We start from the raw sequence: 23398 nt of genomic DNA, 5'->3' as shown, positions 1-23398 counted from the left end.
ATTTTATGCAAGTTTTGGCGAAACTGCTGGTAGAGTTGAAAATGCGATGCAAACATATTGAACTCTAGATTTTATTCGGTACCTGCACATTTGAAGGAAAAACAACATTTTGTGTGCACTACGTCATCACATGCAGATTTTTTTTATCCTAAACAAGTCAGTTTAGTGGAAACACCACTGGTGGGGAAGTGCGCATATTTTCAATATTATCATGAAAGTGTCGCGGTCTGCTCTCCTCACACACAGAAAGAAGGTGGCCCTAGATACGCCGGGATTTTCTGGGAAACCACAAGTATTATGTAACGCCTTGTCAAGTCTTTATATAGCACCTGCGATGGCACTAGAATCACAAAGTTTCACTTTGACATCTTCCAGTCAATAGGCTAAGTCTTCATCAGTGGATAGATAGCATGCAACTAGGCCACTCAACGGAGTCACGAGCTTTATTCACTCGGTCCATTTCACTATAGATTATAGGAGGAGTCATGTGAAATATAATATATGAAAATGGACATTCCAGTTCATACCGAGAACGAAACTGCTATTCTAAAGTTTAAAGGGAAGTAGCCTAGAACAGAAAGCATTACCTCAGTTTCTGTTTAATGGTCTGCGAAAATACACAATATAATCTTGGAATTTACCTCCACACTCACAGCTGAGTAAGTTATTAATTCCTTTACTGAATGTTATTGTATTGTAGGTTATTCTTATTCTATCTATAGTCGTGCAGCTTTCTATAACATAATACCATTATGCTGATCTGTTAGTACCTGTTTATAATTTAACTTTCATGAAATGTTCGCTTAAGTTTCTCTGCTGTCATTTTTTTCAATATATTTTTTAAGACTTGCGGTTCTGGGGGCTTTTCACCAATTGACTTTCTCTCTCTGTGTGTTTGTCTGTGTGTTTGTCTGTGTGTGAATTAAGAACATGGTGAAGATGACCCCACTGTTTATGTTCCTCGTACTCTCTGCAACCAAAGGTCTGTTAGAATGAGCAGGTCACAACATGTATTATAAGTAACACATGATGAGTATCCTGCTCTAGAAACTGCTGATAACCAACCAAAAAGACCATTCATACAACAAACCTTTCATCGCTAATTGTTGTACTATTGAGCACCCCCATAGCAATTTTAATGTTGGTGTAAAATGTTTATTTGTACCATATAAAATATTTGTACAGCACATTTAGGCTACCCTACATAGTGCACTACTCTTGACCATAGCCCAACGGGGAGCCCCGATCTAAAGTAGTGCACTATATATATAGGGAATAGGGTGCCATGGACCCTGGTCTAGTGAACTATATATAGGGAATAGGGTGCCATGGACCCTGGTCAAAAGTAGTGCACTATATAGGGAATAAGGTGCCCTCCGTCCTCCACTGAGACGGTCTATCTTGGATGTTCTTCCCACAGAGCTGTTCAGAGGAGGCTGTGCGTTATGTGACTCTCCTTCACATGAGCCTGTTGGTGTCCGGGAGGGAGAGATGGCAGTGCTACAGTGCCCACTGCCCACCATGGCAGGGCACATGGAGGGGAACCTGACCCTGGCATGGAGCAACCACTCTGGGCCTGGGGAGCTTCAGGAGCCTGCGGTGTGGATGTCTGACGACACTCTCGTCATCCTGAGGGTCTCTCCCAACCATCAGGGGTCCTACTCCTGCTCACTACTGTAAGTGTCTGTCTCTTACAAATCTAGTTGGCCTTTTATTGTCCGTTTTATCAATCATACTTTTGTTCTTTAATTGTTTTCTCCTTCCCTCTGATGTATTTTATGCGCCATTCTGTTCATGCGTTGATTCATTGACTGACTGAATGGTTGATGATGTGATTGATTGATTGATTGGTTGATTAATGGTCATATCTCTCTCTCTGGACTGTTTCAGCAACGCCAGTGGCCAGCCCCTGAGTACAGCGTGGTTTAACATCACAGTGTTCTCTGGCCAGTGTTACACAGATATGACTGTGTATCCAGTCACGTGCTATCTGAGACAGTCCTGTGAAAAGTTAACCTGCACGTCAGTCAGCGTCCCACAAAACTTCACAAAACATAATTATACGTGGTACAAGGTATGACCTCTTCTTTTCTTTACCCCCCCTCCTCCTCCCCCCCCCCCCCCCCCCCCCCCTCCCCCCAGCAGATGACAAAGTAGTTGTAAATATCCACTGATGTTGAGTTTCCACTAGTTCTAGTTCTTCTTACTTGCCTTTGGCTAAAACTAAAGACATGCGTCATTACATGTGCTTGAAGAGGTGAGTTTTCCCTCTAGCCGTTGGCAAGGTGCTATTGAATAGTCTGTAGATTTTTTTTCCACGAGACCAAAAGCCACAGGGTATTTCCCTGTTATATCATGTTTTTCCCCATGCCTGAGTGGGTGTCCTAGCTAGCACAGAGACCAGCATCAACGTTTTAGTTCACCAGTCATGGATGGTGCAGCAAAACTCTCACAACTCTCTGTTTTGTGATTAGCATCAATAGACACTGGCATTGTATTACCTGTTTATTACCAGTTGATTACCAGGTGATTACCAGGTGATTGATTACCTGTTTATTAATCACATTTATTTATAAAGTCCTTTTTACATCAGCAGATGTGACAAAGTGCTTATACAGAAACCAAGTCTAAAACCCCAAGCAGCAAGCAATGCAAATGTAGAAGCATGGTGGCTAGGAAAAACTCCCTGTGTATTATGTGTCTTACCTGGTATTGCCTGTTTATTACCTGTTATTGCCTGTTTATTACCTGTTATTACCTGTTATTGCCTGTTATTACCTGTTATTGTCTGTTATTACCTGTTAGTGTCTGTTTATTACCTGCTATTGCCTGTTTATTACCTGTTATTGCCTGTTTATTACCTGTTATTGCCTGTTATTACCTGTTATTGCCTGTTATTACCTGTTATTGCCTGTATTACCTGTTATTGCCTCTTATTGCCTGTATATTATCTGTGTCTTACCTGTTATTACCTGTTATTACCTGTTATTGCCTGTATATTATCTGTGTCTTACCTGTTATTGTCTGTTTATGACCTGATATTGCCTGTTTATTGCCTGTTATTACCTGTTATTGCCTGTTATTACCTGTTATTGCCTCTTATTGCCTGTATATTATCTGTGTCTTACCTGTTATTGCCTGTTTATTACCTGTTATTGCCTGTTTATTACCTGTTATTACCTGTTATTGCCTGTTATTACCTGTTATTGCCTGTTTATTACCTGTTATTACCTGTTATTGCCTGTTATTACCTGTTATTGTCTGTTATTACCTGTTAGTGTCTGTTTATTACCTGCTATTGCCTGTTTATTACCTGTTATTGCCTGTTTATTACCTGTTATTGCCTGTTATTACCTGTTATTGCCTGTTATTACCTGTTATTGCCTGTTATTACTTGTTATTGCCTGTTATTGCCTGTTTATTATCTGTGTATTACCTGTTATTACCTGTTATTGCCTGTATATTATCTGTGTCTTACCTGTTATTGCCTGTTTATTACCTGTGTATTATATGTGTCTTACCTGATATTACCTGTTATTACCTGTTATTGCTTGTTATTGCCTGTATATTATCTGTGTCTTACCTGTTATTGCCTGTTTATTACCTGTGTATTATATGTGTCTTACCTGATATTACCTGTTATTACCTGTTATTGCCTGTGTATTATGTGTCTTACCTGATATTGCCTGTTTATTACCTGCTATTGCCAGTTATTGCCTGTTTATTACCTGTTATTGCCTGTTATTGCCTGTTTATTACCTGTTATTACCAGTTATTGCCTGTTTATTACCTGTTATTACCTGTTATTGCCTGTTATTGCCTGTTATTACCTGTTATTGCCTGTTATTGCCTGTATATTATCTGTGTCTTACCTGTTATTGCCTGTTTATTACCTGTGTATTATATGTGTCTTACCTGATATTACCTGTTTATTACCTGTGTATTATATGTGTCTTACCTGATATTACCTGTTATTACCTGTTATTGCCTGTTTATTATCTGTGTATTACCTGTTATTACCTGTTATTGCCTGTGTATTATGTGTCTTACCTGATATTACCTGTTTATTACCTGTGTATTATATGTGTCTTACCTGATATTACCTGTTATTACCTGCTATTGCCAGTTATTGCCTGTTTATTACCTGTTATTGCCTGTGTATTATATGTGTCTTACCTGATATTACCTGTTATTACCTGTTATTGCCTGTTTATTATCTGTGTATTACCTGTTATTACCTGTTATTGCCTGTGTATTATGTGTCTTACCTGATATTGCCTGTTTATTGCCTGTTATTGCCTGTTATTGCCTGTTTATTACCTGATATTACCTGTTATTACCTGTTATTACCTGTTTATTACCTGTTATTACCAGTTATTGCCTGTTTATTACCTGTTATTACCTGTTATTGCCTGTTATTACCTGTTATTACGCGTTATTGCCTGTTATTGCCTGGTATTACCTGTTATTACCTGTTTATTACCTGTGTATTATATGTGTATTATATGTGTCTTACCTGTTATTACCTGTTATTATCTGTTATTACCTGTTATTGCCTGTGTATTATCTGTGTCATACCTGTTATTGTCTGTGTATTCCCTGTGTATTACCTGTGTATTACCTGTGTCTTGATTAATGCATTGTAGAACTGTGACACAGAGTTACCCTCTGACTTTGGCGATGGATACCTGACGAGTGCTTCTGAAATTGACAATGGTTACTATACCTGCACTTCATACTACACATACAACTCAAACCTCCATGATGGACAGGTGTTTACCCTGTCCAGAACCACGGGGCGGACAGTTGAAGAAGGTAAGAAGTTACTGGACATTACTGGATATCAGGGTTGGGATACATTTTTACATTTCAGTCAAATTCAGAAAGTAAATCCAATTCAAATTTGAAATGTTTATTAATTGAAAAGAATTGAAGAGAATTAGAATTTCAGTGTACTTCCTGAATCGACTGGAATTGAAATAGAATTGACCCCAATCCTGCTGTATGGTTTTGGAGCTTCTGACCTTTTGCAAAGATACCTTGAAATGTATTTGTCAATTAAGATGTATTTCATGTTTGGTGGATCTGAACCTGGGTTACAGGGGAAGGCTAAAGACAATGCAAGGATCTGTAACTTATGTCCATGTTGATGCTTTATTCTGTTCAAAACTATTTATAGAAATAGTTTCCTTTTAACTACCTTCATGTTTGTGTTTCAGCTACATTCATATTTCTGTTTTAGCTACAGTGATATTTGGTATTAGGTGCAGTGATATTTATGTTTCAGCTACAGTGATATTTCTGTTTCAGCTACAGTGATATTTGGTATTAGGTGCAGTGATATTTATGTTTCAGCTACAGTGATATTTCTGTTTCAGCTACAGTGATATTTGGTATTAGGTGCAGTGATATTTATGTTTCAGCTACAGTGATATTTCTGTTTCAGCTACAGTGATATTTGGTATTAGGTGCAGTGATATTTATGTTTCAGCTACAGTGATATTTCTGTTTCAGCTACAGTGATATTTCTGTTTCAGCTACAGTGATATTTGGTATTAGGTGCAGTGATATTTATGTTTCAGCTACAGTGATATTTCTGTTTCAGCTACAGTGATATTTGGTATTAGGTGCAGTGATATTTATGTTTCAGCTACAGTGATATTTCTGTTTCAGCTACAGTGATATTTGGTATTAGGTACAGTGATATTTCTGTTTCAGCTACAGTGATATTTCTGTTTCAGCTACAGTGATATTTGGTATTAGGTACAGTGATATTTCTGTTTCAGCTACAGTGATATTTGGTATTAGGTACAGTGATATTTCTGTTTCAGCTACAGTGATATTTCTGTTTCAGCTACAGTGATATTTGGTATTAGGTACAGTGATATTTCTGTTTCAGCTACAGTGATATTTGGTATTAGGTACAGTGATATTTCTGTTTCAGCTACAGTGATATTTCTGTTTCAGCTACAGTGATATTTGGTATTAGGTGCAGTGATATTTATGTTTCAGCTACAGTGATATTTCTGTTTCAGCTACAGTGATATTTGGTATTAGGTACAGTGATATTTATGTTTCAGCTACAGTGATATTTCTGTTTCAGCTACAGTGATATTTGGTATTAGGTGCAGTGATATTTATGTTTCAGCTACAGTGATATTTCTGTTTCAGCTACAGTGATATTTGGTATTAGGTACAGTGATATTTCTGTTTCAGCTACAGTGATATTTCTGTTTCAGCTACAGTGATATTTGAGTTTTAACTACAGTAATATTTGAGTTTTGACTACAGTGATATTTGAGTTTTGAATACAGTGATATTATTGTATTGTACAGGAAGTTCCCCGGTTATGCCAAAGATCATCGAACCTCGGGATGGGGAGGTTATTGAAGTAGATATGGGTGAGTTCCTCTCTACCTATCTGTATGGGTGTCAATTAGTGTCTTTACTGTCACGTGTGTGTGAATGTGTGTGCAGGGTTGGGGAGTAACAGATTACATGGAAGAGATTACAAAAAAACATTGTAACTGTAATCTATTACTTTACCAGCAAAACAATATTGTAATCAGATTACAGATACTTTTGAAAAACTAGATGATTACTTCGAGGATTACTTTTAAATTCAGAAAGGATGTTTGCGAAAACAAATATTTTATTTATTTATTTATTTTATTTCACCTTTATTTAACCAGGTAGGCTAGTTGAGAACAAGTTCTCATTTACAACTGTGATTCTGGCCAAGATAAAGCTTAGCAATTCGACACATACAACAACACAGAGTTACATATGGAATAAACAAAACATACAGTCAATAATACAGTAGAACAAAAGAAAACAAAAAGTCTATATACAGTGAGTGCAAATGAGGTAAGTTAAGGAAATAAATAGGCCATGGTGGTGAAGTAATTACATTATAGCAATTAAACACTGTAGATGGTAGATGTGCAGAAGATGAATGTGCAAGTAGAGATACTGGGGTGCAAAGGAGCCAAATAAATAAATACCAGTATGGGGAGGAGGTAGGTAGATAGATGGGCTGTTTACAGATGAGCTATGTACAGGTGCAGTGATCTGTGAGCTGCTCTGACAGCTGGTGCTTAAAGCTAGTGAAGGAGATGTGAGTCTCCAGCTTCAGGGATTTTTGCAATTCATTCCAGTCATGGGCAGCAGAGAACTGGAAGGAAAGACAACCAAAGGAGGAACTGGCTTTGGGGGTGACCAGTGAGATATACCTCCTGGAGCGCGTGCTATGAGTGGGTGCAGCTATGGTGAGCTGAGATAAGGCGGGGCTTTACCTTGCAGAGACTTGTAGATAACCTGTAGCCAGTGGGTTTGGCGAGTATGAAGCGAGGGCCAACCAAGGTCGCAATGGTGGGTAGTGTATGGGGCTTTGGTGACAAAACGGATGGCACTGTGATAGACTGCATCCAGTTTGTTGAGTAGAGTGTTGGAGGCTATTTTATAGATGACATCACCGAAGTCGAGGATCGGTAGGATGTCAGTTTTACGAGGGTATGTTTGGCAGCATGAGTGAAGGATGCTTTGTTGCGATATAGGAAGCCGATTCTAGATTTAATTTTGGATTGGAGATGCTTAATGTGAGTTTGGAAGGAGAGTTTACAGTCTAACCAGACACCTAGGTATTTGTAGTTGTCCACGTATTCTAAGTCAGAGCCGTCCAGAGTAGTGATGCTGGACAGGCGAGCAGGTGCGGGCAGCGATCGGTTGAAGAGCATGCATTTAGTTTTACTTGCATTTAAGAGCAGTTGGAGGCCACGGAAGGAGAGTTGTATGGCATTGAAGCTCATCTGGAGGGTTGTTAACACAGTGTCCAAAGAGGGGCCAGAAGTATACAGAATGATGTCGTCTGCGTAGAGGTGTATCAGAGAATCACCAGCAGCAAGAGCAACATCATTGATGTATACAGAGAAGAGAGTCGGCCCGAGGATTGAACCCTGTGGCACCCCCATAGAGACTGCCAGAGGTCTGGACAACAGGCGCTCCGATTTGAGTTTGAGTTTGAGTTTATTTTATTTTTACAGGGCACATTAATCAACGTTTCAGTAAAAGTGCCAGTTTTAGCCAGCCGGCTAATTTTCAACCGCAGTCCCTGGGCAGGTTATTAAAAACAATTACAATATTCATAAAAGCAACAAAGTGTTTCCACACTTCACAAGCTACAGACAACAGACAACATGGATGCGGCAACACACAGCTAGGGACCATGATCACAAATCTGATTGACTTTTAGCCATGTATTCATACATTTTGTGAAAGTGTGATAGGTGGTGCAGTTATGTGTGTCTGATGGCAGTGTATTCCAGACATGGGAAGCTCTCACAGAGAAAGCGGATTTACTAAAGGTGCTTTTCCTTAAGGGAACTATACAGTCACCTCTCATGGCAGACCTTGTGGATCTGCTGTCATTTGTTTGGGTTTTCTGTTTAACAAAAATACTGAGTGGAGGGGGAGGAGCCAGGCCATTTAGGATCTTGAATACAAGACATGCGTCAGTGTACTGCACAAGATTTTCCCAACTCAGGAGCTCATGCTTTCTGAGGATGTAACAGTGATGATGGCTATTGGGCTTCCTATCAAGCACTTTGAGAGCCTGTTTGCAGACAGGCTGAATAGGCTTTAATGTTGTACAGCAAGCTTGGGCCCAACTAGTCAAGCAGTATGTTAAGTGGGGGAGTATCATAGATTTTAAGTACAGTTTTGCTACCTCTGTAGTCAAACAATTTAGTATAAATCGGATATTAGCTAGGTTGAATTTGGTTATCTGAATAACCTTTTTCACATGCTTTTTAAAAGAGAGGTTGGAATCAAGTATGATGCCAAGGTACTTAAAATCAGATACCACCTGGAGCTTCTCCCCTGACCTCTTTGTAAAGGACATGCAAACAGTTTTTTTCACATTGAGATGCAAACACGAGTCACTGAGCCACTTTGTAACCTGGACCATTACAGTAGTGAGTTCTTGTGCAGCTTGTTGTTTGCTCTTTACATGCACATATATCACTGTATCATCTCTATACATTTGAACTTCAGACCCAGTACAGACAGAAGGCAGATCATTAATGTACAGGCTGAACATAATTGCGTTTTCAAAATAGTTTAATTCACTCTTAGGTATTCTTAGTTGATCCGGCTTTCTAACAGTAGAGAGGTTAAACCTGCTCTTAGACAGCTTTCTGGCTATAAGTGTCAGATTATGATCAGATAGCCCAGTATTTAGTCACTCTCTCTGGTTTATTACTGAGCACCAAATCAATCTGTGTTTTAGAGCAACAAGTCACCCTGGTTGGCCCTTTAACTAGCTGTGTAAGGTCAAAGGTATTAGTGACCTGTTTGAGGGTTTTCCGACAAGACTTGTCTTCATAAATCATTTTAAAATCTCCCATTAAGATGACCTCTTTCCCAAAATCACATTCCCTAAGCATGTTATTAAACTGATCAAAAAACACACTTTTGGTGGAAGGTGGCCTATACATTCCAATAAGGGTGACACACTGAACTCTGTCTGAGAAGTAGTTGGTAAACCAGGCGAGGCAATCATTTCAGAAACCAAGGCTGTCGAGTCTGCCAATAAGAATGTGGTGATTGACAGAGTCGAAAGCCTTGGCCAGGTCGATGAATACGGCTGCACAGTAATGTCTCTTATCGATGGCGGTTATGATGTCATTTAGAACCTTGAGCGTGGCTGAGGTGCCCCCATGACCAGCTCTGAAACCAGATTGCATAGCGGAGAATGTACGGTGGGATTCGAAATGGTCTGTAATCTGTTTGTTGACTTGGCTTTCGAAGACCTTAGAAAGACAGGGTAGGATAGATAGTCTGTAGCAGTTTGGGTCTACAGTGTCACCCCCTTTGAAGAGGGGGATGACCGTGGCAGCTTTCCAATCTTTGGGGATCTCAAGACGATACAAAAGAGAGGTTGAACAGGCTAGTAATAGGGGTTGCAACAATTTCGGCAGATAATTGTAGAAAGAGAGGGTCCAGATTGTCTAGCCCGGCTGATTTGTAGGGGTCCAGATTTTGCAGCTCTTTCAGAACATCAGCTGACTGGATTTGGGTGAAGAAGAAATTGTGGGGGCTTTGGCGGGTTGCTGTGGAGGGTGCCGGGCAGTTGACCGGGGTAGGGGTAGCCAGGTGGAAAGCATGGCCAGCCGTAGAGTAATGCTTATTGAAATTCTCAATTATAGTGGATATATCGGTGGAGACAGTGTGTCCTAGCCTCAGAGCAGTGGGCAGCTGGGAGGAGTTGCTCTTATTCTCCATGGACTTTACAGTGTCCCAGAAGTTTTTGAGTTAGTACTACAGGATGCAAATTTCTGTCTGAAAAAGCTAGCCGTAGCTTTTCTAACTGCCTGTGTATATTTGTTCCTAACTTCCCTGAAAAGTTGCATATCACAGGGGCTATTCGATGCTAATGCAGAACGCCATAGGATGTTTTTGTGCTGGTCAAGGGCAGACAGGTCTGAAGTGAACCAAAGACTATATCTATTCCTAGTTCTACATTTTTTGAATGGGGCATGCTTATTTAAGATGGTGAGGAAGGCACATTTAAAGAATAGCCAGGCATCATCTACTGACGGGATGAGGTCAATGTCATTCCAGGATATCCTGGCCAGGTCGATTAGAAAGGCCTACTCGCAGAAGTGTTTTAGGGAGCGTTTGACAGTGATGAGGGCTGGTCGTTTGGTCGCAGACCCATTACGGATGCAGGCAATGAGGCAGTGATCGCTGAGATCTTGATCGAAAACAGCAGAGGTGTATTTAGAGGGTGAGTTAGTTAGGATGACATCTATGAGGGTGCCCGTGTTTACGGGTTTGTAGTTGTACCTGGTAGGTTCATTGATCATTTGTGTGAGAGGGCATCAAGCTTGGATTGTAGGATGGCCGGGGTGTTAAGCATGTCCCAGTTTAGGTCACCTAGTAGCACAGCTGGGGGCAGAGGGAGGTCTATAGAAAGTGGCAACAGTGAGAGACTTGTTTCTGGAAAGGTGAATTTTTTGTTAAAGCTCGAATTGTTTGGGTACAGACTTGGATAGTAATACAGAACTCTGCAGGCTATCTTTGCAGTAGATTGCAACACCGCCCCCTTTGGCAGTTCTATCTTGGTGGAAAATGTTATAGTTAGCTTTGGAGATTTCAGGGTTTTTGATGGTTTTCCTAAGCCAGGATTCAGACACGACTAAGACATCCGGGTTGGCAGAGTGTGCTAAAGCAGTGAGTAATCAGATTTAGGGAGTAGGCTTCTAATGTTAACATGCATGCAATCAAGGCTATTACGGTTACAGAAATCAACAAATGAGAGCACCTGGGGAGTGGGAGTGGAGCTAGGCACTGCAGGTCCTGGATTAACCTCTACATCACCAGAGGAACAGAGGAAAAGTAGGATAAGGGTACGGCTAAATGCTATAAGAACTGGCCGTCTAGCACGTTCGGAACAGAGAGGAAAAGGAGCAGGTGCCTGGGCACGATAACATAGATTCAAGGCATAGTGTACAGACAAAGGTAAGGTAGGATTTGAGTACATTGGAGGTAAACCTAGGGATTGAGTAATGATGAGAGAGATATAGTCTCTAGAGACGTTTAAACCAGGTGATGTCATCGCATATGTATTAGGTGGAACAACATGGTTGGTTAAGGGATATTGAGCAGGGCTAGAGGCTCTACAGTGAAATAGGACAGTAGTGGCCAGCTATCATATTTATTGCCAGCTATCATATATTTGTTGATGTAAAGAGCGTGGGGCCTAGGATTGAGCCTTGGGGTACTCCTTTGGTGACAGGGAGTGGCTGAGGCTGTCTGACTTTATACATGGCACTCTATGAGAGGTAGCTAGCAAAGTGTTAGTGAATGTTATGTGTTTTCTCCAGGATCTACTGTGGTGGTGGTCTGCAGGGCTGTCCTGTCCTCTGAATTTGACAATGTATACTGGATGGAAAACAGATCTTTTGTGGAGAAGAACCAGAAGACCCTACCAGTATTTTATAACGTTTCACAGTGAGTACACTCACTACAGAACAGACCTGGGTTCAAATACTATTTAAAATCACTTAACATAACACACTTGACTGTTTCTCCAGAGAGAATGACCAGGCATCGCTGGTGATCAGTCAGGTGTCAGAGGAGCAGCTGAGGAACACATACACCTGTCAACTGGATTATTCATCTGGGAACGACAAGGTCTCCATCACCTTCAAACAGAAGAGTAAGTCAAGCAGCCTCTTAAAGGGACATCTTAGCTTTCCAATCATCTAAAATATTACAGAGTCTGCCTTTATCAAACTCTAATGGTCATTTCACAGAACCCTCTCTTCTGCTCTTAGGTTACCATGACATTTAATCAAGAAGATATTATCTCTTCTGCTCTTAGGTTACCATGACATTTAACCAAGAAGATATTATCTCTTCTGCTCTTAGGTTACCATGACATTTAATCAAGAAGATATTATCTCTTCTGCTCTTAGGTTACCATGACATTTAACCAAGAAGATATTATCTCTTCTGCTCTTAGGTTACCATGACATTTAACCAAGAAGATATTATCTCTTCTGCTCTTAGGTTACCATGACATTTAATCAAGAAGATATTATCTCTTCTGCTCTTAGGTTACCATGACATTTAATCAAGAAGATATTATCTCTTCTGCTTTTAGGTTACTATGACATTTAATCAAGAAGATATTATCTCTTCTGCTCTTAGGTTACCATGACATTTAATCAAGAAGATATTATCTCTTCTGCTTTTAGGTTACTATGACATTTAATCAAGAAGATATTATCTCTTCTGCTCTTAGGTTACCATGACATTTAATCAAGAAGATATTATCTCTTCTGCTTTTAGGTTACTATGACATTTAATCAAGAAGATATTATCTCTTCTGCTCTTAGGTTACCATGACATTTAATCAAGAAGATATTATCTCTTCTGCTTTTAGGTTACTATGACATTTAATCAAGAAGATATTATCTCTTCTGCTCTTAGGTTACCATGACATTTAATCAAGAAGATATTATCTCTCCTGCTTTTAGGTTACTATGACATTTAATCAAGAAGATATTATCTCTTCTGCTCTTAGGTTACCATGACATTTAATCAAGAAGATATTATTATCTCTTCTGCTCTTAGGTTACCATGACATTTAATCAAGAAGATATTATCTCTCCTGCTTTTAGGTTACTATGACATTTAATCAAGAAGATATTATTATCTCTTCTGCTCTTAGGTTACCATGACATTTAATCAAGAAGATATTATCTCTTCTGCTTTTAGGTTACCATGACATTTAATCAAGAAGATATTATCTCTTCTGCTTTTAGGTTACCATGACATTTAATCAAGAAGATATTATCTCTTCTGCTCTTAGGTTACCATGACATTTAATCAAGAAGATATTATTATCTCTTCTGCTCTTAGGTTCCATGACATTTAATCAAGAAGATATTATCTCTTCTGCTTTTAGGTTTCTATGACATTTAATCAAGAAGATATTATCTCTTCTGCTCTTAGGTTACCATGACATTTAATCAAGAAGATATTATCTCTTCTGCTCTTAGGTTACCATGACATTTAATCAAGAAGATATTATCTCTTCTGCTTTTAGGTTACTATGACATTTAATCAAAGATATTATCTCTTCTGCTCTTAGGTTACCATGACATTTAATCAAGAAGATATTATCTCTTCTGCTTTTAGGTTACTATGACATTTAATCAAGAAGATATTATCTCTTCTGCTCTTAGGTTACCATGACATTTAATCAAGAAGATATTATCTCTTCTGCTTTTAGGTTACTATGACATTTAATCAAGAAGATATTATCTCTTCTGCTCTTAGGTTACCATGACATTTAATCAAGAAGATATTATCTCTTCTGCTTTTAGGTTACTATGACATTTAATCAAGAAGATATTATCTCTTCTGCTCTTAGGTTACCATGACATTTAATCAAGAAGATATTATCTCTCCTGCTTTTAGGTTACTATGACATTTAATCAAGAAGATATTATCTCTTCTGCTCTTAGGTTACCATGACATTTAATCAAGAAGATATTATTATCTCTTCTGCTCTTAGGTTACCATGACATTTAATCAAGAAGATATTATCTCTCCTGCTTTTAGGTTACTATGACATTTAATCAAGAAGATATTATTATCTCTTCTGCTCTTAGGTTACCATGACATTTAATCAAGAAGATATTATCTCTTCTGCTTTTAGGTTACCATGACATTTAATCAAGAAGATATTATCTCTTCTGCTTTTAGGTTACCATGACATTTAATCAAGAAGATATTATCTCTTCTGCTTTTAGGTTACTATGACATTTAATCAAGAAGATATTATCTCTTCTGCTCTTAGGTTACCATGACATTTAATCAAGAAGATATTATCTCTTCTGCTTTTAGGTTACTATGACATTTAATCAAGAAGATATTATCTCTTCTGCTCTTAGGTTACCATGACATTTAATCAAGAAGATATTATCTCTTCTGCTCTTAGGTTCCATGACATTTAATCAAGAAGATATTATCTCTCCTGCTTTTAGGTTACTATGACATTTAATCAAGAAGATATTATCTCTTCTGCTCTTAGGTTACCATGACATTTAATCAAGAAGATATTATCTCTTCTGCTTTTAGGTTACTATGACATTTAATCAAGAAGATATTATCTCTTCTGCTCTTAGGTTACCATGACATTTAATCAAGAAGATATTATCTATTCTGCTCTTAGGTTACCATGACATTTAATCAATAATATATTATGATCACTTCTGTGTGAAATGATGATGATTTTCTGTGATATTTTTTTCTCTCCAGTTTCTCTTTCTGCTGTACAGTAACAGCGGTTTGATATAACCAGGTTTATGTATGTATGTGTGTGTGTGTGTGTGTGTGTGTGTGTGTGTGTGTGTGTGTGTGTGTGTGTGTGTGTGTGTGTGTGTGTGTGTGTGTGTATTTCATGTCACCCTTTAGGTCCACCGCAGTTCCACTTCCTGGTGCTGGGTATAGTGGGGGTCTTTGTCGTAACGGTGGTGGTGGTGACTGTCGTCTATGTCAAGCTGAAGGTGGACATCATTCTATTTCTCAGAGATGATCTGGGTTGGCATCATCACAACGTCTCTGGTGAGAATAACACCTAACGCCAAACATGCCAATGTCTCATGCAAACAGTCTCGTTGTAGATCGTGTTTCACCACATGATTTGGATGAATTGTGTTAGTTTCAAATGGGATGTGTAACAACACCTATGTACTGTGTTATAATGCCTATGTCCTGTGTTATAATGCCTATCTGCTGTGTTATAATGCCTATCTGCTGTGTTATAATGCCTATGTGCTGTGTTATAATGCCTATGTACTGTGTTATAATCCCTATGTGCTGTGTTATAATGCCTGTGCTGTGTTATAATGCCTATCTGCTGTGTTATAATGCCTATGTACTGTGTTATAATGCCTATGTACTGTGTTATAATCCCTATGTGCTGTGTTATAATGCCTATGTGCTGTGTTATAATGCCTATGTGCTGTGTTATAATGCCTATCTGCTGTGTTATAATGCCTATGTACTGTGTTATAATGCATATGTGCTGTGTTATAATGCCTATGTACTGTGTTATAATGCCTATGTGCTGTGTTATAATGCCTATGTCCTGTGTTATAATGCCTATCTGCTGTGTTATAATGCCTATCTGCTGTGTTATAATGCCTATCTGCTGTGTTATAATGCCTATGTCCTGTGTTATAATGCCTATGTGCTGTGTTATAATGCCTATGTCCTGTTTTATAATGCCTATGTGCTGTGTTATAATGCCTATGTTCTGTGTTATAACTTGCCTGAATGGTGTGTTTCAGATGGGAAGCGTTACGATGCCTTTGTGTTGTGTTATAAGAGTGACACAGAGTCAGGTGTCAGTGAGGAGGACAGGCGTCAGGTGGAGGGGGTGCTGGAGGAGGAGTATGGTTACAGCCTGTGTCTCTACGACCGTGACGTGCTCCCTGGGGACGGTGAGTCAGTCCACTGTCCTCACATTTCTCCTCATACTGGTGTGTGTGTGTGTGTGTGTGTGTGTGTGTGTGTGTGTGTTTGTGTATGCACTGTTCTCCTACCTCTACCTGTGCCTATACCTCTACCTGTTCTTCTACCTCTACCTGTTCCTCTACCTGTTCCTCTACCTCTACCTGTTCCTCTACCTCTACCTGTTCCTCTACCTCTACCTGTTCATCTACCTCTACCTGTTCATCTACCTCTACATGTTCCTCTACCTCTACCTCTACCTCTACCTGTATTCGTTCCTTTTCCTGTTCCTGAACTTGTTCCTCCACCTCTACATGTTCCTCTACCTGTACCTGTTCTTGTTCCTGTACCTGTACCTGTTCTTCTTCCTGTACCTGTTCCTGTTCCTGTTCTTGTTCCTGTATCCGTTCCTGTTCTTATTCTTACACCTGTTCCTGTATCCGTTCCTGTTCTTATTCTTGTACCTGTTCCTGTACCTGTTCTTGTTCTTGTATCCGTTCCTGTTCTTGTTTCTGTATCTGTTCCTGTATCCGTTCTCGTTCCTGTACCTGTTCTTGTTCTTGTTCTTATACATTTTCCTGTATGCACTCCTGTTCCTGTTCCTGTTCCTCTTCTTGTTTCTGTACCTGTTTCTCTACCTGTACCAGTTCCCATATCCATTCCCGTGCCTGTTCCCGTTCCAGTTCCTGTACGTGTACCCGTACCCGTTTTTCTTCCTATTCCTGTACCTGTTCCTGTACATGTTCTTATTCCTGTTCAGGTTCCTGTTCCTGTACAGGTTCCTGTTCCTGTATCTGTTCCTGTACCTGTTCCTGTTCCTGTACCCATTCCTGTACCTGTTCAGGTTCCTGTACAGGTTCCTGTTCCTGTATCTGTTCCTGTACCTGTTCCTGTACCCGTTCCCGTTCCTGTACCTGTTCCTGTACCTGTTCCTGTTCCTGTACAGGTTCCTGTATCTGTTCCTGTACCTGTTCCTGTACCCATTCCTGTTCCTGTACCTGTTCCTGTACCCGTTCCTGTACCCGTTCCCATTCTCATTTTTGTTCCCGTTCCTGAACCTGTTCCCGTTCCTGTATCTGTTCCTGTTCCTGTACCTGTTCCTGTACCTGTTCCTGTACCTGTTCCTGTTCCTGTACCTGTTCCTGTATCTGTTCCTGTACCTGTTCCTGTACCTTTTCCCGCACCTGTTTCTGTATCTGTTCCTGTACCTGTTCCTGTATCTGTTCCTGTATCTGTTCCTGTTCCTGTATCTGTTCCTTTTTCTGTACCTGTTCCTGTATCTGTTCCTGTTCCTGTTCCTGTATCTGTTCCTGTACCTGTTCCTGTATCTGTTCCTGTATCTGTTCCTTTTCCCGTTCCTGTACCTGTTCCTGTATCTGTTCCTGTACCTGTATCTGTTCCTGTTCCTGTATCTGTTCCTGTACCCGTTCCTGTTTCTGTTCCTGTATCTGTTCCTGTATCTGTTCCTGTACCTGTATCTGTTCCTGTACCTGTTCCTGTATCTGTTCCTGTATCTGTTCCTGTACCCGTTCCTGTATCTGTTCCTGTACCTGTATCTGTTACTGTTCCTGTACCTGTATCTGTTCCTGTTCCTGTATCTGTTCCTGTTCATGTATCTGTTCCTGTTCCTGTACCTGTTCCTGTATCTGTTCCTGTATCTGTTCCTGTTCCTGTTCCTGTACCTGTATCTGTTCCTGTACCTGTATCTGTTCCTGTTCCTGTTCCTGTATCTGTACCTGTATCTGTTCCTGTTCCTGTATATGTTCCTGTTCCTGTACCTGTTCCTGTATCTGTATCTGTTCCTGTACCTGTATCTGTTCCTGTACCCGTTCCTGTTCCTGTACCTGTATCTGTTCCTGTTCCTGTATCTGTTCCTGTGCCTCTGTTCCTGTATCTGTATCAGTAAAGTATGTGCTCTGTGTTTCCAGCGGTGGCTGAGGCGGTGCTGGGGTGTATAGAGCAGAGCCGGAGACTGATCCTGGTGCCCAGCAGTCTGGGGCTGAACCCAGGGCAGGACAGCCAGTATAGTCTGCTCACTGGGCTCCATGCTGCACTGGTGGAACGGCAGACCTGGCTAATCCTCATCCAGACAGAGTCAGCCCCAGACAGCCAGGTAGTTATGCCTAAGGACGAGTTCTGCCTATGGACGACAGTTAGCTTTGTGTGTGTGTGTCCCAAAAGGCACCCTATTCCCTATATAGTGTTATGGGCCCTGGTCTAAAGTAGTGCACTATAAAGGGAATAGGGTGCCATTTGGGATGATTCGTTGGTGAATGTGCGCTGTCCCTGTCAAATCAATTTCCCAAATAAACAGGTAGACCTGGAGCTGATGCCATGCTGTCTATCTAACTAAATAAACAGGTAGACCTGGAGCTGATGCCATGCTGTCTATCTAACTAAATAAACAGGTAGACCTGGAGCTGATGCCATGCTGTCTATCTAACTAAATAAACAGGTAGACCTGGAGCTGATGCCATGCTGTCTATCTAACTAAATAAACAGGTAGACCTGGAGCTGATGCCATGCTGTCTATCTAACTAAATAAACAGGTAGACCTGGAGCTGATGCCATGCTGTCTATCTAACTAAATAAACAGGTAGACCTGGAGCTGATGCCATGCTGTCTATCTAACTAAATAAACAGGTAGACCTGGAGCTGATGCCATGCTGTCTTTCTAACTAAATAAACAGGTAGACCTGGAGCTGATGCCATGCTGTCTATCTAACTAAATAAACAGGTAGACCTGGAGCTGATGCCATGCTGTCTTACTAACTAAATAAACAGGTAGACCTGGAGCTGATGCCATGCTGTCTATCTAACTAAATAAACAGGTAGACCTGGAGCTGATGCCATGCTGTCTATCTAACTAAATAAACAGGTAGACCTGGAGCTGATGCCATGCTGTCTATCTAACTAAATAAACAGGTAGACCTGGAGCTGATGCCATGCTGTCTATCTAACTAAATAAACAGGTAGACCTGGAGCTGATGCCATGCTGTCTATCTAACTAAATAAACAGGTAGACCTGGAGCTGATGCCATGCTGTCTATCTAACTAAATAAACAGGTAGACCTGGAGCTGATGCCATGCTGTCTATCTAACTAAATAAACAGGTAGACCTGGAGCTGATGCCATGCTGTCTATCTAACTAAATAAACAGGTAGACCTGGAGCTGATGCCATGCTGTCTATCTAACTAAATAAACAGGTAGACCTGGAGCTGATGCCATGCTGTCTATCTAACTAAATAAACAGGTAGACCTGGAGCTGATGCCATGCTGTCTTTCTAACTAAATAAACAGGTAGACCTGGAGCTGATGCCATGCTGTCTATCTAACTAAATAAACAGGTAGACCTGGAGCTGATGCCATGCTGTCTTACTAACTAAATAAACAGGTAGACCTGGAGCTGATGCCATGCTGTCTATCTAACTAAATAAACAGGTAGACCTGGAGCTGATGCCATGCTGTCTATCTAACTAAATAAACAGGTAGACCTGGAGCTGATGCCATGCTGTCTATCTAACTAAATAAACAGGTAGACCTGGAGCTGATGCCATGCTGTCTATCTAACTAAATAAACAGGTAGACCTGGAGCTGATGCCATGCTGTCTATCTAACTAAATAAACAGGTAGACCTGGAGCTGATGCCATGCTGTCTATCTAACTAAATAAACAGGTAGACCTGGAGCTGATGCCATGCTGTCTATCTAACTAAATAAACAGGTAGACCTGGAGCTGATGCCATGCTGTCTATCTAACTAAATAAACAGGTAGACCTGGAGCTGATGCCATGCTGTCTATCTAACTAAATAAACAGGTAGACCTGGAGCTGATGCCATGCTGTCTATCTAACTAAATAAACAGGTAGACCTGGAGCTGATGCCATGCTGTCTTTCTGCTTCAATTCCATTTCCTTTAAAACGCACAACTGCTTCTACTTATTTTCGAACTGCTTTCCAAAGCTGAATAGAAACATTATTTTTCCACTTTTGCAATTGGTTGTGCATGTTTGTCTTCTTCTTTTTCGAGATTCTATTTTGTAATGAAAAGCGCTACATAAGTTCAATTAGTAATTGTAACCTTAACACAACACCTAGTGATCTTGTTCAAGGGGTTCGGATCTCTTGGTGTAACAACTAAGGTGTTGGGTTGGTAGTCGGTGGACCTCCGTTCAAGTCCCGGTCGGGGCTACCTCCCCCCCCCCCCCAAAAAAGAACATTTCACTACATTATTCTGTAAACGTTTTAGGTGGATCTGAAGCTGGACTCCCTCCCTGAGGCCCTGCGGCTGCTGGCCCAGTCAGGACACACCGTCACCTGGAGGGGCTCCCACTCCAAACCCCTGTCCTCAGCCTTCTGGAAGGAGCTGCGCTACCGTATGCCTGCCACGACCAGACGGCGCCCCCCGAAGGACGAGAGGACCATTCTGTGATTATATAGGCTCCAGGGCAGGGTTTGGGTTCAGTCAATTCACAAAGTAAACTCAAATTCAAATGATATAATGGCATCTATTTTCAATTATCTTCACCCCAACCCTGCTCCGGGGTGAAGATGAGTGAAATAAATGCATCTAATGTGATTAATGTGGCATTTTTAACTGTAAGAGTGAAATAGTTTTCCTTCCGATGTTTTTTTTAAATTAAGTTAAAAAGCAGCTTTTCTGTGTTGGAATGGTGTGGGCTTACCCCAGCATCAGAATAGTGTGGGCTTACCCCAGCAACAGAATAGTGTGGGCTTACCCCAGCATCAGAATAGTGTGGGCTTACCCCAGCATCAGAATAGTGTGGGCTTACCCCAGCATCAGAATAGTGTGGGCTTACCCCAGCAACAGAATGGTGTGGGCTTACCCCAGCATCAGAATAGTGTGGGCTTACCCCAGCAACAGAATGGTGTGGGCTTACCCCAGCAACAGAATGGGGTGGGCTTACCCCAGCATCAGAATGGTGTGGGCTTACCCCAGCATCAGAATGGTGTGGGATTACCCCAGCATCAGAATGGTGTGGGCTTACCCCCAGCATCAGAATGGTGTGGGCTTACCCCAGCATCAGAATGGTGTGGGCTTACCCCAGCAACAGAATGGTGTGGGCTTACCCCAGCAACAGAATGGTGTGGGCTTACCCCCAGCATCAGAATGGTGTGGGCTTACCCCAGCATCAGAATGGTGTGGGCTTACCCCAGCAACAGAATGGTGTGGGCTTACCCCAGCATCAGAATGGTGTGGGCGTATACCGGTCATTAAAAATATTAATGCGACTAGACCGCTGATTGGCCAGCTCGGCCAATGAGCCAACATTACATCATGTTCTATGAGGAAATAGCAAGAAGTGTATTTGAGATATAAGTTTGAGGTGGGTTTTTTTTGTGTGTTTTGTTTTCTCAAATGTATGCATTGGCCACAAATATGAGTATAGGACATTACTTGAGTTAATGGAATATGAACTTCTAAAAGTGAGATTTTCACTGGACAGCTACTTTAAGACCCATTGACTCTGCTTGTCTAGTAGACAGAATATTTGTCTTTCTCGCTCTACCTGTTTCTCTACCTGTTTCTCTACCTGTTTCTCTACCTGTTTCTCTACCTGTTTCTCTCTGTTACCAGTCGGGGGCCAGACCCCCCCCCCTTTAAGAGATTCAAGGAAAGCCCACCCACAGCAGCAGGTCACACCTCAGTGTAGTCACGTACACTCCCAACAAAACACGAGACAGAAATGACATTGAGAAGAAATGCATGCATTCCTTGGCCCTGGTATTTCACAGGGCTGCTGTGTGTAGGAGTCTGCTATGGTAATAATCCCAATAGAATCACCAAGTACATTGACATGAACCAGGAAGTTGACCTGGTGAACAACAGTAAACATAATGTCCAGACAGGATATGTAGATGAAGAATGGGCTCATAATCCACATAGTATGAGTAGATGGGATTGTGACATGTGTTGATGAAGAATGGGCTCATAATCCACATAGTATGAGTAGATGGGATTGTGACATGTGTTGATGAAGAATGGGCTCATAATCCACATAGTATGAGTAGATGGGATTGTGACATGTGTTGATGAAGAATGGGCTCATAATCCACATAGTATGAGTAGATGGGATTGTGACATGTGTTGATGAAGAATGGGCTCATAATCCACATAGTATGAGTAGATGGGATTGTGACATGTGTTGATGAAGAATGGGCTCATAATCCACATAGTATGAGTAGATGGGATTGTGACATGTGTTGATGAAGAATTGGCTCATAATCCACATAGTATGAGTAGATGGGATTGTGACATGTGTTGATGAAGAATGGGCTCATAATCCACATAGTATGAGTAGATGGGATTGTGACATGTGTTGATGAAGAATGGGCTCATAATCCACATAGTATGAGTAGATGGGATTGTGACATGTGTTGATGAAGTCCTTTATGACTGATTACATTTGTCTTGTTTTGTGTTAATGTACGTGGTGTTGTAGTTCTGTTTTATCGAGACAGTATTAATTATTAAGCCTTTATTTGGGCATTTAAGCCTGGACATACAAAGTCCTTAGGGTCTATGGGACCTGGTCTAAAGTAATGGACTATATGGGACACAGCCTCACTGATTCTGTCTAAAGTAATGGACTATATGGGACACAGCCTCACTGATTCTGTCTAAAGTAGTGGACTATATGGGACACAGCCTCACTGATTCTGTCAAAAGTAATGGACTATATGGGACACAGCCTCACTGATTCTGTCTAAAGTAGTGGACTATATGGGACACAGTCTCACTGATTCTGTCAAAAGTAATGGACTATATGGGACACAGCCTCACTGATTCTGTCTAAAGTAGTGGACTATATGGGACACAGCCTCACTGATTCTGTCTAAAGTAGTGGACTATATGGGACACAGCCTCACTGATTCTGTCTAAAGATGTCAAACCAAGTCTTGAGAGGCTGTGCCAAAGCCTGTATCATTCATTACAGAACACATCTGTCCACCCTACTCTGTTTGCAATGTATTGGTCTATAGACTCACCACTGTTCAGTGTTACTAAGGTATTGGTCTATAGACTCACCACTGTTCAGTGTTACTAATGTATTGGAACTGTGCTTCAATAAATGTTTTTGACTTGTAACACAGCTGCCTTCTCTTACATCACAGATCAGCCTGGCATACTTACACATTTCACACTCCGTCTACCCACACCCACAGATGCACAGAATCCCAAAGATGGTGTGAAACTTCTAGAGAAGTAGAGCTCTCTGCATCTAACCAGGAAATGGACGTTGACACAGGAAACTGGTGGTCATGTTTTCTCATGGTGCATCTCTGAGGGAAGCCAGTATCAGATATGATTGGTTTCCAACCGTCTAAGAGGCAAGCTGCACAGACT

The 23398-nt window shown here is 40.9% G+C and overlaps 1 protein-coding gene and 1 pseudogene across 1 annotated transcript; one reads left to right on the top strand and one right to left on the bottom strand.

The window, feature by feature from the left end:
• The first annotated feature begins 316 nt into the window (after positions 1-316).
• On the top strand, positions 317-23284 carry LOC139397155 (interleukin-18 receptor 1-like). Its single transcript, XM_071144028.1, has 14 exons — positions 317-420; positions 478-659; positions 928-982; positions 1421-1676; positions 1891-2074; positions 4647-4815; positions 6336-6401; positions 11886-12012; positions 12096-12220; positions 14989-15138; positions 15867-16019; positions 17958-18142; positions 20279-20506; positions 23167-23284. The coding sequence occupies exons 3-13, from the start codon at positions 931-933 to the stop codon at positions 20459-20461; spliced, it is 1650 nt and encodes a 549-aa protein (XP_071000129.1). The 5' UTR covers positions 317-420; positions 478-659; positions 928-930; the 3' UTR covers positions 20462-20506; positions 23167-23284.
• Positions 16746-17873, bottom strand: LOC139397153 (putative uncharacterized protein DDB_G0271606; annotated as a pseudogene).
• Positions 23285-23398: the final 114 nt, after the last annotated feature.

This window comes from Oncorhynchus clarkii, unplaced genomic scaffold (assembly GCF_045791955.1).
Source record: "Oncorhynchus clarkii lewisi isolate Uvic-CL-2024 unplaced genomic scaffold, UVic_Ocla_1.0 unplaced_contig_13735_pilon_pilon, whole genome shotgun sequence".
Taxonomy (NCBI): Eukaryota; Metazoa; Chordata; class Actinopteri; order Salmoniformes; family Salmonidae; genus Oncorhynchus; species Oncorhynchus clarkii.
The sequence above is the reverse complement of the archived record's forward strand: the minus strand, read 5'-3'. Positions and strand labels throughout refer to the sequence as shown.

What these genes read in the sequence shown, in the direction of transcription:
- LOC139397155 (XM_071144028.1), top strand. Translation starts at nt 931, where the DNA reads ATGGTGAAGATGACCCCACTGTTTATGTTCCTCGTACTCTCTGCAACC. An exon ending in GCATCATCACAACGTCTCTG is followed by an intron (nt 15,139 to 15,866) that starts GTGAGAATAACA and finishes GGTGTGTTTCAG; the next exon opens with ATGGGAAGCGTTACGATGCC. An exon ending in TGACGTGCTCCCTGGGGACG is followed by an intron (nt 16,020 to 17,957) that starts GTGAGTCAGTCC and finishes CTGTGTTTCCAG; the next exon opens with CGGTGGCTGAGGCGGTGCTG.